The sequence below is a fragment of the Pan troglodytes genome, chromosome 3, assembly GCF_028858775.2.
Source record: "Pan troglodytes isolate AG18354 chromosome 3, NHGRI_mPanTro3-v2.0_pri, whole genome shotgun sequence".
NCBI lineage: Eukaryota > Metazoa > Chordata > Mammalia > Primates > Hominidae > Pan > Pan troglodytes.
In genome coordinates this window covers 109,521,222-109,535,168 of record NC_072401.2, presented here as the reverse complement: position 1 = coordinate 109,535,168, position 13,947 = coordinate 109,521,222, and the positions used below count along the sequence as shown (strand labels likewise).

Below are 13,947 nucleotides of genomic sequence, written 5' to 3'. Positions count from 1 at the left end.
TGAGATCTTTGATTAAGATCAGGTTTTCTATCCTTTCATAACTCCCCTCTGGCAGGGCAGCCCTTGCTAGCTCTTTAAAGTCTCTGGCATCAAAATCATGACGTTTTACACTGGGATAATTTGAGTTCTTAAAAGTGGATCTTAAATCCATCCCAGAACATTTTATCTTTTGATTTTTATTCATCTTTACTATATCTCTAAAATAGTGTTCATATGAATTAATCAAAGTTTTATTTTTAATCCATATTATAAATAATAATATCACAAATTTTATTTTAAAATAAACCTTTTCTCTTCAGACCTTCCTGGCTATTAAAGGAAATCCATTTATCACAAATTTGTCATGAGAATGTTTTATCTTGGAACTGTACAAGTTTATTCAAATTAAATGGATATTTTCCCCACAACTTGGTGAAATCTTGACAATGAGATTTGATTTTTAAAAAGTTTGACTCTTTATTTTGCAGTAAACAGAGATAGAGAAGCATTTTTAGTCAATTGTGTTTCAGAAATTCCTGTAAAGAAAGACCATCTTTCAGGTCTGTACTAGACTTTGTTTTTGTTTTCAATGCAAAACTTTAATTACATCATTTTATCTACTGTTCATTTTGGTAAGTGATCTTCTATTTGTGAGTCATTTTTGTACATTAGAAATATCAGAGAACTTCCTGGCTAACACGGTGAAACCCCATATCTACTAAAAATACAAAAAAGTAGCCAGGCGTGGTGGGACGCACCTGTCGTCCCAGCTACTAGGGAGGCTGAGGCAGGAGAATCACTTGAACCTGGGAGGCGGAACTTGCAGTGAGCCGAGATCGCGCCACTGCACTCCAGCCTGGGCAACAGAGCGAGACTCTGTCTCAAAAAAAAAAAGGGGGGGGGTATCAGAGGACTTAAAGCAATGGAACATGTAAATAAATAGTTTAGTTTATGCCTACTTTGCCTCCTTGCCTTTTATTCAGTTTCGTTAGCTTGGGTCTTTTTGTCAACCTGCTTCTTGTTTTAACTGAAAAATACCTCGTTGTTTGGGTAGAAGACCCAAACTTGATACCTATTTTGGGAGTTAATTTGTATTTATGATTCCAGGTTTTCTCAGCTGCTGTAAGTTACGTAAAATTATACTGATACAGTAATAAAAGGTGTTGTATATAGGGGAATGATAGTTGTCAAATAATAAATTTAAAATGGAAGACTTCCTGTCTTCTTTTCTTTTTTTTGTCCCTAATTTTTTTCCTTATTGGTAAAACTTTGCCTCTTGCCAATCATCCTTATTTAGCACTAAAGCTAATTGTGTAAATATCAATTTTTTTTTTCTTGTTGAGACAGAGTCTTGCTCTATCACCCAGGCTGGAGTGCAGTGGTGCAATCTTGGCTCACTGCAACCTCCACCTCCTGGGTTCAAGCAATTCTCATGCCTCAGCCTCCTGAGTAGCTGGGATTACAGGCATGCACTGCCACGCCTGGCTAATTTTTGTATTTTAATAGAAACAGGATTTTGCCATGTTTGCCAGGCTGGTCCTGAACCACTGGCCTCCAGTGATCTGTGTGCCTCAGCCTCCCAAAGTGCTGGGATTATAGGCATGAGCCACTGCACCCTACCATAAATATTGCTTTTCTTTTACAAAATCAAGGATTAGCCAGGCCTGGTAATGTATTCCTGTAATCCTAGCTCAGTGCTGCGGTGGGAAGATTGCTGGAGCCCAGGAGTTCGAGGCTGCGGTGAGCCATGATCATACCACTGTACTCCCGCAACACAGTGAAACCCTGTCTCTTAAAAACAACAACAACAACAACAACAACAAAAAAACGATGATGTTTCCTTTTGTATCCAGTTTGGTTTTTCTCCCTGTGAAGGTCTGTAATACTAGGTCAGTGTTCCAGGTTTAAAAAGCTGTCAGTTGCTAGCAGCAGTGTGACTTTTCCATCCCAATTTAAACCACCGCTGCTGCCCCAGACACAGATTCTTCTCAGGCTCGATTTGTCTAATGTTTATTCTACTAGTACAAAGAACTGTACTTAAGGTAACTGTTTCCAGGGTTGTTTTGTTTTGTTTTCCTGGCACCTCCCTCTAATTTTTTTTTTAAACAAAAGCACATCACCTGATTTGCTTTAGGCTCAGGGCAAGCCCTGCTGTGTGTCATGCTTTTTAACCTCACGCTCTGCACTTCTAAAGCAATTAAACAATAAATCATCTATCCTCTTCAGCACAGACTGCCTGACTTTTAAGGGGCTTTCAAAGGAAACGGACTCTGTTACCCTTCTGGTGGGAACTGCTGCTTCTCGCACTGGTGGTTGGAACTGGAGGTGGGGTGTGGCCGGAAGGTGCTGTCATGTCTCATGAAATCAGCTTCATGTACTGTTGTCAAACAAGAGCAGCAGGTGTTTGTTTTCTTAGCTACACTTTAGGGGCTGAGTCCAAGTTGATTAGGACTTAGACATAGCCTCCTCTAGGAGAAGTTTTTCTCTCTCATCAACCTCTCTCTATCCTTCCTCCAACCCACCCATACCCTTCTTATTTAAACATCATTTTAAAAAACATGAACAGGGAGATCAAAATTAATATGCAGGGCAGCCATGAATGGGAAAGAATCTCATAGCCTGCAATGGGAAGGAAGCAAAATGGGAAGCTCCACACCTGAGAGTTGGGGGAGAGCAGGAGCAGGGAGGCTCCCAGCTGACAGATTGTGTGTGCACACAGGTGAGCACATGTGGGTACAAAAGTGAGTGTGTGTGGTGTGCACGTAGTTTATGTGCACAGAGGAGCATGTGTGTTATGCATGTGGATGTGGGTATATGTGCTCAGGTGAGCATGTGAGGGGGGTGTGTGTGTGTTTTGCGTGTGTATGTGCTCAGGTGAGCATGTATGTTTGCGTAGTGTGGGCTCTGGTCTCATCCTTGTATAGCTACCATCGCCTCTGTGTCATACCCTCATGGACAGTGGTTCTCCCAAATCCCAGATGGTTCTCCCTGGAAAGTTCTGCTGGCAGATCCTGGCATTTGGGAAGTTGGGAAAATACATGAACACTGTCTGCTGGGGACTGGGGTGAGTCATGTGCAGATGTATGCAAAGCAGTGTGCAAATGTAAACCCCTTAAAATCCCAGATACCTTTCCTACATAAATGACTTTGTTATATGTGCTATATAATCAGTTATGTAAAAAGGAGACAAAAAGTTTGAAGGATATTAGCAGCTACATTCTTCATATTAGAAATTACAGTCTCAAATTCTAGATGGCAAAACAAACTTAAATAATGCCCCGTGCTGTCCATCAGAAGGAGGCTAAAAGCCATAGCCATAAATGCTTGTGTGACTGGACAGTGTCATCAGTGTTGTCCCTATAGACAGCGTCTATATGAGTGTGAGGAGACAATGAAGAGATGGAGATACACAGGCTGACTTTTCATGTCCTTCTTTATAGATAATCATATGATTAAGGTTTCAGGCTCTTCATATGACAAAATGGGAAAGTGTTCATATGAGGAGAGGGTATATCTGTTTTAAAAGACATCTGGAAATTATCACATTTTGCATAAATAAAAAGTACTTGGGCTCAGATATCAGAATATGCTAGTAACTGTGAAAAACAGTGAAGTTGGGTGTTGAGGTTCACCAGTGAAAGTTCTTTTTAATTTATATTGGAAAAGAGAAAGGGTGGGTGACAGAGATCATTTTACTTTGAACACTTTGATTGACTTTGATGTGTTTCATGTGATATCAGAGAACAGGATAGAGAAACCAAAGTTTGAGTTTCACTGTAGCCACTAGACTCCAAGGAGATTTCTACGGCACTTGGCACTTGGTCTTCTGCAATTTAAAAATAAATCAAAGTTTAAATGCTTAATATTTTCATTTTTTGATTTTTGAAACATAAAATATACTATTGCTATTTTGCTTACTTTTGTTTTTTTCTTCCTTCCTCTCTGTTTTAGTGGCATGCCCTCTCCCGTGAAGAGCAGGCTAAATATTATGAATTAGCACGGAAAGAAAGACAGCTACATATGCAGCTTTATCCAGGCTGGTCTGCAAGAGACAATTATGTAAGCCCCTCCTCCATACCAGTGGCTCTCCACTCTCACTCATTCGCTCTTTTGCATTCAAGAAGGAAATGTGTTTTAGGGTGTATATAATGCTGGTACTACTTATTTTTTGGAAGTTAATGAACTTTGTAATAAGGATTTCATGGATATATTGCATTATGAAAGCTTCGAGCTATCTTTTTTTTTTTTTTTTTTGCTATGGGTGCTAATGAATGCTTTTAAATAAAATTTTTGAAATAAACTAATACCTTATTATTAAAATTTGATAAAAGAAAGATTAAAAAAAGACCATAATCTTACTATGTAAAGGCAACATTAGTAATAACTACTTATATTACTTTCTAATATTTTTTCTATGCGTGGTTTTTTTTTACTTGTATATTTGTTTGCGTGGGTGTATATATATACATGTTTGTTGCATACTTCTCGATCTTATATATAAAAAGCATTTCTCTGTTATGGCACAGTGTTTATGTCTATCAATATTCCATTAAGTGAATTTCACAATTTATTTAATCTTATTTTTTCCTGCTTTTAGACATTTAAGTTGCTTCCTATTGTTTTTCTTACAAATGTAAATATTCCTTCAATGAATATGTCTATACATAACAGTTTTTTTCTGTATTTAGGGCTATTATTTATGTTGAATAGATTCATTGTGGAGGTAAAGGATATAAATATTTTAAAGTTATTTTGCGTTTTTTTTTTTGAGACGGAATCTCACTCTGTTGCCCAGGCTGGAGTGCGGTGGCATGATCTCGGCTCACTGCAACCTCTGCCTCCTGGGTTCAAGCGATTCTTCTGCCTCAGCCTCCCAAGTAGTTGGGATTACAGGCATGCACCCGCACACATGGCTAATTTTTTGTATTTTTAGTAGAGACAGGGTTTCACCATGTTGGCCAGGCTGGTCTTGAATGCCTGACCTCAGCTGATCTGTCTGCTTCTGCCTCCCAAAGTGCTGGGATTACAGGCATGAGCCACTGCCCTGGCTATTTTAAATTTCTTCATACATATTGTCACATTGCTTTCCAAAGGACTGTATTATTTTACACTTCTTATAAACAATGTATTCAGGTGACTGTTTTGCCACAGACTACTTAAAACTGGGTAAAAAAATCTTTTTTCATGTTATCGTACCCCAGCATCTATCACGTATTCTCTTCAGTGTAGGTATATCATGTTTAAGTCGTACTAATTTTATCAGCAGGAAATACCTCATTTATAGTGCCAATTGTTTTATTACTGTAGAATTTGAGCATCTCACTTATGTAGTCTTGATAGGGCAAAGACTTTTATTTTATAGAGGGGAATAATTTTCACTATTTAAGCTCTTAATTTAATATTTTGCAGTTATTATGTCTGAGTTCATGCAGCCTGCTATAATAAAATACCATGGACATGGTGAGTTATAAACAACAGGTTTATTTCTCACACTTCTGGAGCCTGTGAAGTCCAGGATTAAGGTGCAGGCAGGTTTGGTGTCTGGTGAGGGCCTGGTCCCAGTCTTCTGGCTGTATCTTTGCAAGGTAGAAGAAGGGGGAAGAGAGTGCTCTGGGGTCTCTTTTATAAGGACATTAATCCCCTTCATGAGAACTCCTTGCTTAGGCTATGATCACCTCCCAAAGACTCTCCCTCATTATACCATCACATTGGGGGTTAGAATTTCAGCATATGTATTTGGGAGAACACAACATTCAGTCTATAGTAATTCTCAGGGTCTATGTGAGACGAGCATTAGAAATGCCAGCCAGGTCAGTCTTAATAAAAGTGAAATTATTTCTTTTTAAAAGAGCAAGAGTGAAGCCGTTAATTAATATACAATTTAATATGTAGCCATTGCTTTAGGTGCTGCTGTGGGGCTCAAGTTCTCACAAGAGATGATGACAAGGATGCGTATCTGAGGTCATGCACACATGGAAACTTATTTCTGGAAATGGGTTGCACAATTTATTTCCTATAATATGCTCCACAGAAAAAGTCACTTTACTGGTCAAGGTTTGGAGCTCAGACATTGGATATAAGTTTGACACAGGAAGTAAGAGTCTGTCTGTTACTTATGGGAAACAGCATAGTCAGCTCTTCTGAGTTATTTTGGTTGCCTTAATAACTACCATATGCTGATGGTTAGGAACTGTCTTAAATTCTTGACAGCAACCCAGTGGTGGAATGAATACTATTACATGAATATTATTACTCCATTTTTCAGGTGAGGAAATTGAGAGGCTGAAGAGTTTAGGTAATTTATGCAAGGCCTTGTAGTAGGTGGCTAAGCTGAAGTTTTCACCCAGGTCACTCTGACTTCAAAATCTACGTGGTTTTCCTCCTCCTGAGTGGATTAGCTCAGTCTTCCAGTACCTTCTTTTTGTTTTGTTTTGTTTTGTTTTGTTTTGTTTTGTTCTGAGACAGAGATTCGCTCTTGTTGCCCAGGCTGGAATGCAATGGCATGATCTCGGCTCACCACAACCTCTGTCTCCCAGGTTTAAGCGATTGTCCAGCCTCAGCCTTCCGAGTAACTGGGATTACAGGCATGCACCACCACACCCAGCTAATTTTGTATTTTTAGTAGAGACGGGGTTTCTCCATGTTGGTCAGTCTGGTCTTGAACTCCTGACCTCAGGTGATCCGCCTGCCTCAGCCTCTCAAAGTGCTAGGATTATAAGCGTGAGCCACCACGCCCGGCCCGGTGCCTTCTTAAGACTGCTGTAGTTGAAGAATTTTCACCCCTGAGCCAGGCTTCTGTTTTCTGAGCAGCAATTACCATCTCTATATAGAGCTCCTGCCATGCCCTGTAAGTAGGAAGATCAGTGTTCACCCAGAGGGTTTCAAAAGTGTCTTCTTCTGGCCAGCCATGGTGGCTCACGCCTGTAATCCTAGCACTTTGGAAGGCTGAGGCAGGCAGATAACTTGAGGTCAGGCATTTGAGACCAGCCTGACCAACATGGTGAAATCCTGTATCTACTAAAAGTACAAAAATTAGCTGGGCATGGTGGCGTGTGCCTGTAATCCCAGCTACTCGGGAGGCTGAGGCAGAAGAATTGCTTGAACCCGAGAGGAAGAGATTGCAATGAGCCCAGATCGCACCATTGCACTCCAGTCTAGGTGACAAGTGCGAAACTGTCTCCAAAAAAAAAAAAAAAAAGGGATCTTCTAATCCTGCCTTAGGTGTCTTTTGGGTGTAGTTTGTCTAAAGGGGGAGAGCTAATCTTCCTCATATGACCTTTGTAAACTTCATTGTGCTGTGAATTTTATTCAGCATTGCTTCTTGAATGCCTTTAAATTTGTTTTTCTAATTCTTAAGTAATGAGTTTTAACTTTTAAAAAGACATGAAACAAACACCTACATATTCTATCTCTTTCTCTATCTGCTCTCTCTTCTCCATGTTGATGGGTGGGAAGAAAGTAGTTTTAAAGAAAGCTACTGTAATGTGATTTATCTTTAAAGATTTCCCTCTGCACAACTTTTAAAGGAAATTGTTTTGCATATTCCTTGAATGAAGGGAAAGCCCAGCTTCGTTCATAGTGTTTTCATCATAATCAAAATAAGTCATTCAATTACTGAGGCAAACAGAAGCTGATCAATGATAGTACTTTATCTAAAGATACTGTTCTTTAACAGTACTGTACAGGGATAGAATAAAGGTAAAATTAAGGCATTTAGTGCCAGAATGGTATCCTGATCCTCAGTGAGATCGTGTGAAATATATATCTCAATTATTCAGTATTAAAATACCCTATTACATGACATAGATTTATAATTTGAACTTGTTTTTATAACTTTGGCTAATAACAGGCTAATTAATAGTGCACAAATTTTCTTGGGTGAGATTAGCCAAATATTTATAACGTTAGAACTTTTCAATTTAGTTTTTAATGCTTTCCAATATTATACAGTCCGTATAATTTTAACAAAAAAAATTTTTTGTTTTTACCATACATGAATTTTGGTTTTTGTATAACTTGACATTAATACATCCAAACTACTTAGTTCTCTTTGCCTATCATAAATGTAGATTCTCTTGAAGAACTGGTTGATATCCTAGAAGGTAACAGGTTATTTGATTTAGCGGTAGAAGCGTAACGGTGCAGGCTCAGTTGGTCACTGTGTGCTGGCTATGTTCTAGACATGTGTGAGTGGGGGAGCGTGGTGCTGAGACCCAGGTGGTGCTCTGGGGACAGAGCCCATTATAGCACCTGTGAGGCATTCAGTCATGCAGTGAGCTCAGGGTCATAGGGAGCGAGGAAGAAGAGCCCCAGCTCTGTCTGAGGGATGGACCAACAAGGTGTGGAGCAGAGAAGGTTCATGGAATAGATAACACTTGAGACACGGGTTGAAGGGTTGGGAAAGAAGAAAGTGTGAAATAAGGTTCCAGACACATGAAACAACCTTGTAGCAACTTCTGAACCTTGCAGTAATTACATTGAAAGGACCGTTGTGGATACTTGAAAGAAGCGTGCACTCCCTCTCTACTCCCTGTCCCCAGAGCACCTTTAATAATCTTGAAAGAAGCCCCACTTATAGGGGCGGATTACTTGAGGTCAGGAGTTCAAGGCCAGCCTGGCCAACGTGGTGAAACTCCGTATTTACCAAAAATACAAAATTTAGCCAGGCATGGTGGCATGCGCCTATAATCCCAGCTACTTGGGAGGCTGAGGCAGGAACATCACTTGAACCTGGGAGGTGGAGGTTGCAGTAAGCCAAGATCACGCCACTGCACTCCAGCCTGGGCAACAAAGACTCCGTCTCAAATAAAAATAATAATAATTATTATTATTATTGTTATGAGAGCAAGACCCTGTCTCAAAATAATAATTATTTTAATAGCGTATAGCCATGGTCCGCTTATAGTAAATGACCAACCTGCATCAGGTATTTTCAAATAACTAAAATGGAACACATATCATATCCAATATCTCTAGCTTATGTCTGCTGTAATAATCAAATTAACAAATAATTTTTTTAAAAGCTTATAAGATTGTACCATATATATTTTGTGGCTCTATAAAAGTGCATATTTCTGCACCTCAAGATCGTTCTTCATGTCACTTGGCCATTGAGGCTTTACAGCTTCAGAAGGGTGACTGAAATCATCCTCCCCAACACTGAGGCAAAGAGCAGATATCAGTGACCCTGAGAAACGGCACATCAAAAATAATGGAGTCTTCTTTCAAGATTGTTATTATTTTTTGAGATGGAGTCTCACTCTGTGGCCCAGGCTCACTCTGTGGCCCAGTGGAGCAATCCTGGCTCACTGCAACCTCTGCCTCCGGGTTCAAGTGATTCTCCTGCTTCAGCCTCCCCAGTAGCTGGGGTTACAGGCACACGCCACCACGCCTGGCTAATTTTTGTATCTTTAGTAGAGACAGGGTTTCACCATGTTGGTCAGGCTAGTCTTGAACTCCTGACCTCGTGATCTGCCCACCTCGGCTTCCTGAAGTGCCGGGATTACAGGTGTGAGCCACCACACCCAGCCCAAAATTATTTTTGAGGACAAAGTAGTTATGAAGGAAAAGGGAAAATTAGACCACTGTAAGTGGGATCTAAGATTTTTAATTTGGCATTGAGATGTTTTGAAATGTATTTAAAATGGTGTGCATATCCATGTTATTTTGTCTGTTTTGGGAAGCAAGGTCCTTAATTGCTAGAAATAAGTCTTTGAGATATCTTCAGTTTTCTCAGGTTCTCTCACTCTCTTCTCCCTTTCTCCTTGGTTTTGTCGTTTCTGTGCCACAGGGCCTGTGGGTACTCAATTAACACCAGGGAACTTTTAATCAGACAATGGAATTCACAGTAAGGTTTATCTTAAGCACTACCAGAAGTGGGTTCTAAGTGTGTTGGTTAGTAAGAAAAGGAATGGCTCATTAAGCTGGCTTTCCTTGAAGAGGGTCCTATGGCCACAGCTCTAGGACATCATTATCCGTGTGTGTGTATGTGTGAGAGAGAGAGAGAGAAGGCTCTATGGCCACAGCTCTAAGACATCATTGTGTGTGTGTGTGTGTGTGAGTGAGTAAGAGAGAGAAAGAGAGACAAAGTGTCTACCCACGGTGTCAATATTGATGATGTTAAATATGAAGCTATAGAGACAAAGGTCACCAGGTCACTATTTTCTCCCGTTCTCTTGCTTTCTGACTTTGTTTCTAGATAGAGATGGTGAAGAGGGAGAGAGAATGAGTCATCTTTACCTCTTTGTTGACCACCTGCCTGTACTTCCACATCACATTCATCTGTGTGTTCATGGTACAATCTGTGACATGACAGTTTACCTCTCTTCTTCCAGGGTAAGAAAAAGAAGAGGAAGAGAGAGAAACTACAGGAATCTACATCAGGTAGGCACCATGAGACTTTCCAGTCAATCCTCAGGCTTCTGACAAACACCTTTTAAAGCAGTTTGCATCTCTCTACACACTGCTTTCTTCTGTGACTGTAACTCATGATGCTTTAACTCTGCTTTTTCTTCCTGAAATTCTTTTAAAAATTTGAAAGACCCTTCTTTTAAATGTGACTGTGGGAAGGTACATGTAAAAACTGTTTCCCAAACCCTGTCACCTGGAATCCTGGTTGTAAACTGTGGGATTTTGTTTGTTTGTTTTATTTTTGCTTCTGTTGTCTGTGTTTGCTTTAACACTCTTGCCTTTTTACTATGTTATATAACTCCTTAAAGATACAATATTTTATGTTGATTAAATGATGTTACCTGGTGTTCCCTTGAGAATCTCTTTTGTGATTTGGGCTTTTTAAAAATTTAAAACATAATGATAGGGTTTGTCTTTCTTGTACATTAATTCAAGACATCAGCGAGGTCCCATTTATTTTCCTTTTTTCTTTCATTAAAAATAAGGCCACTACTTGTACTGCACAAATAAAAATGGCTGGTATAAGAACCATGAAAAGTAAAGCAAACAAGTTCACATGATATTGTAGCTACTACGTATTTGGAATGTACAAAAACCTCTTCAATAAAAATTTGTTAAAGACACAATTTTCTGCAGGTACAGGTCCAAGAATGACAGCTGCCTACATCTGAAACATGGTAAGAACGACTCTCTGGTCCTACTGCTGACGTTAGTTGTTATAAAAAGAGGCACTTGCTTGTGAATCTTCTTGCTCATAATGAGTTCATTCGACATTGCTCCTTAAAGAGGAGAACTCAGCAAAATCAAATTAGTGCTTTAAAAAATCTGATGGTTTTTATACCGGCTATGTATTTGCAATATAGTATGCTTTTATCTTTTCTCTTCTATCCTCTTTGGCCCATTTATTCTTCCTCCATTTCCTTTCCCCTAACTCTTTCTTCTAAACCATTTCTTACTGATCAGTGGCAAATCGGCCTGCTTAAAAAAAGAACAAACAACAACAAACAGTAAGCAAAATGCCATCTTACTCAGCAAATCCAGGGTGAGTTTGAGGAGCACCATTTTAGCCCAGAACTCCCAAGCTTTTGCTCAGTAGACACTTTTTCTCAATTGAAATCACATGTAGTCACTCAAAAGTAATGTATTTGTTTCTAGTCAGAAAGCTATGTATGCTTTATATTTTTTCTATTATTTAATATGGCATGGGCACTTATTTAACTGTGTTTCTTCTATCAAGTATTTCTCTTTATTGGTAACTATTGCTAGATTTTACTCTAGTATTTATAAGTAATATTTATTTTATTTCTTTTTACTATAATTTTTTATTTATTTCCACATGACCACTAGCCCAAGGAACCTGACATTGTAAATTAAGGCTTGGTCTTTATTAAGCTTTAAATTAGCAGGGTGTGTACCTCTTCTCCTGGTAACAGTTCTCAAAGGAGCTGCCTTTGGTAATCCTCTCTAAGAACCCACATCCAGTCAATCACCAATCCCTGTCTTTGGGGTCTGTCTTGAGCCTTTTCTCTCACACTTACCACTGCCATAGCCCTAGTTCAGGTGCTCAGACTTTCCATCTGGAGTACTGTAATACACGTTAATAATTTTTCTGCCTCCAGGCTTTCTTTCTACCAGTTCATCCTTCACGTTGCTCCTGGAGGGATTTCCTACAACTCAGATTGTGCATCACTTCCCGACCTGGAAACTTAGCCAGTACTTCCCATTGGCTAAAAGATAAAGCACCCGCCACTTAGTGTGTGGGTCTGCCCAGTCCTGCCCTTGTAGCTTTGCCCCCAGTCACTCTTGCTCTCTGCCTCCCCTCACTTTCACCCTCGCCCTTCTGAGTCCTATGATCAGTCCAAACAAAATTATTAGCAGTTCCCCACATGGCAAGAGGGCACCACACATGCTGTCCCTGGGCTTTGAAAGCCCATTTCCTCTACAGAGGACTGGATAAGCGTGTGCAGTGTTTCTTAGGAGAAGAGTGTTTACTGCAGCTCATTTGGCTTTTGACTAAACCAGGTGGCCCTTACCTAAACTTTTAGAACTTAATTTTGGTGCTGAGGTTTCAAACAACTTGCCCAAAAGGGGCCAGCAGAGATTTTGGTACCAAATAGATCTGAATTTTAAATCAGTTGATTCCCTGAGCAATCTACTTCAGCTTTTTAATCTTCATTTTCCTTACCTGGAAAAGGGGAATATCGATACCTACCCTCTGTGGTGGTTGATGTGCAGGATCTGCCCAGCGGCCAGCACACAGTTGGAGCTCAGACTCGCTCCTTCCTCCTACTGAGACCTAAGTCAATTGCCCTCTCCTCTGTGAAACTTTTTTCATCTTTATTCAGATTCCCCAGGTTTTTCCAAATCCCATCACTGTAGTTTTATGATATCAAAACTCTTCTAAACTAATACTGAGTGGCAAGCTTTCCTCCAGGTGAAAGGAGGACCATCCCTTCATATAAGATCAAAAAATAATATACTCATTTTAACTTAGTGGCTATTAATCGAGAACCTCTTCTGAGCCAGCCACCTGGCTCCATTATTAGAAGCACAGATAGGATGTAAGCATGGCTGAAGACACCCACCCCAGTAGCTCATGGCTTCACAGTAGAAGTAAATCTAGTCAAAATCACAAGCCTTGTAATTTTTTTTTTGAAAAAAAAAATTGTTTTAATTACTGAACACTTAGGAATGGCCAAAAGTTTTTTCATGTTCTGCCTGTAAACAGAAAGCCCTCAGAATGGCAGTGTGCCAAGGGCTGGCACTCGATTTACCTCACTTCTGTTTGCACCAAAATCTGTAAAGCTAACTATTTATATTAAAAAGCATGGAAAAATGTATTTCTGTATTTCAGAGTTTGGTAGTCGATTTGGTGTTCTTCAAGATTAGCATCCTATGGTATTTTAGATGTAAAAGATGGCTATTTTTGTCCTAAAGTGTATCCCAAACATCTTTTTCTAGTAAGTCACAGCTGTCATTGTGCTTTCTTGTCACTTATTTATATTTTCTTAAGGTTAAGATGTTCTCTCTATCCTGCGCAAGAAAAACAAAAATAACCCTCTCTCTCCACCCTACCCCCCTAAAACATTCTCAGGCCATCCCGCCGCTGGTGAGGCTCCAGTTGGTTGAGCTTCCTGTAATCAGAGTCTCTGGTGTTGCCCTCCCTCTCATTCCCGGATCAGTCATGCAGCCTTTGAAGTCACTGCCCTGCACACCATCCGAGTTTGGAGACCAGAACTGGCAGTTATTGGATAAGAATTGTAGAGTAGAGAGGAGCTCAGATCCACCTTCATAAAGATTTCCATAAATTAGACATGATAATTATTTCTGTTGTACCCCCACCCCTTCCTTTGTTGTAGGAATTCAGAAACATTCTGTTTGTATAGTAGCTGACTTGTTACAGTCATGATTCAGCATTTATTGAGCACCTAAGATAGGCCCTATGGAGACTTGTATGACCTGGAAATAGAGTGTTGGATGGAGCAAAGAAGGTCCCTATTCTCACAGTGCTTGTTATGTTGCTGTGAGGGTAGTTGTTTAAAAAAAACAAACAGGAAA

At 39.8% G+C, this 13,947-nt stretch overlaps 1 protein-coding gene across 15 annotated transcripts in view; it reads left to right on the top strand.

Moving 5' to 3' along the window:
* The window catches only part of LEF1 (lymphoid enhancer binding factor 1), a 120,084-nt gene that overhangs the window by 93,130 nt on the left and 13,007 nt on the right, over positions 1 to 13,947 (top strand). For 4 of the 15 annotated variants that reach the window (XM_063809719.1, XM_063809718.1, XM_063809723.1 and 1 more), the window contains 3 exons: positions 3,931 to 4,038; positions 10,314 to 10,362; positions 11,026 to 11,066. The exons of 1 other annotated variant lie outside the window; for it this stretch is intronic. In XM_063809719.1, coding sequence (XP_063665789.1) covers positions 3,931 to 4,038; positions 10,314 to 10,362; positions 11,026 to 11,060 — 192 coding nt within the window. In that variant the 3' untranslated portion in view covers positions 11,061 to 11,066. Of the gene's footprint in view, positions 1 to 3,930; positions 4,039 to 10,177; positions 10,363 to 11,025; positions 11,067 to 13,947 lie in introns of those variants that run through there. 10 more of the 15 variants (XM_517386.8, XM_009448110.5, XM_063809721.1 and 7 more) reach the window with 5 other exon arrangements.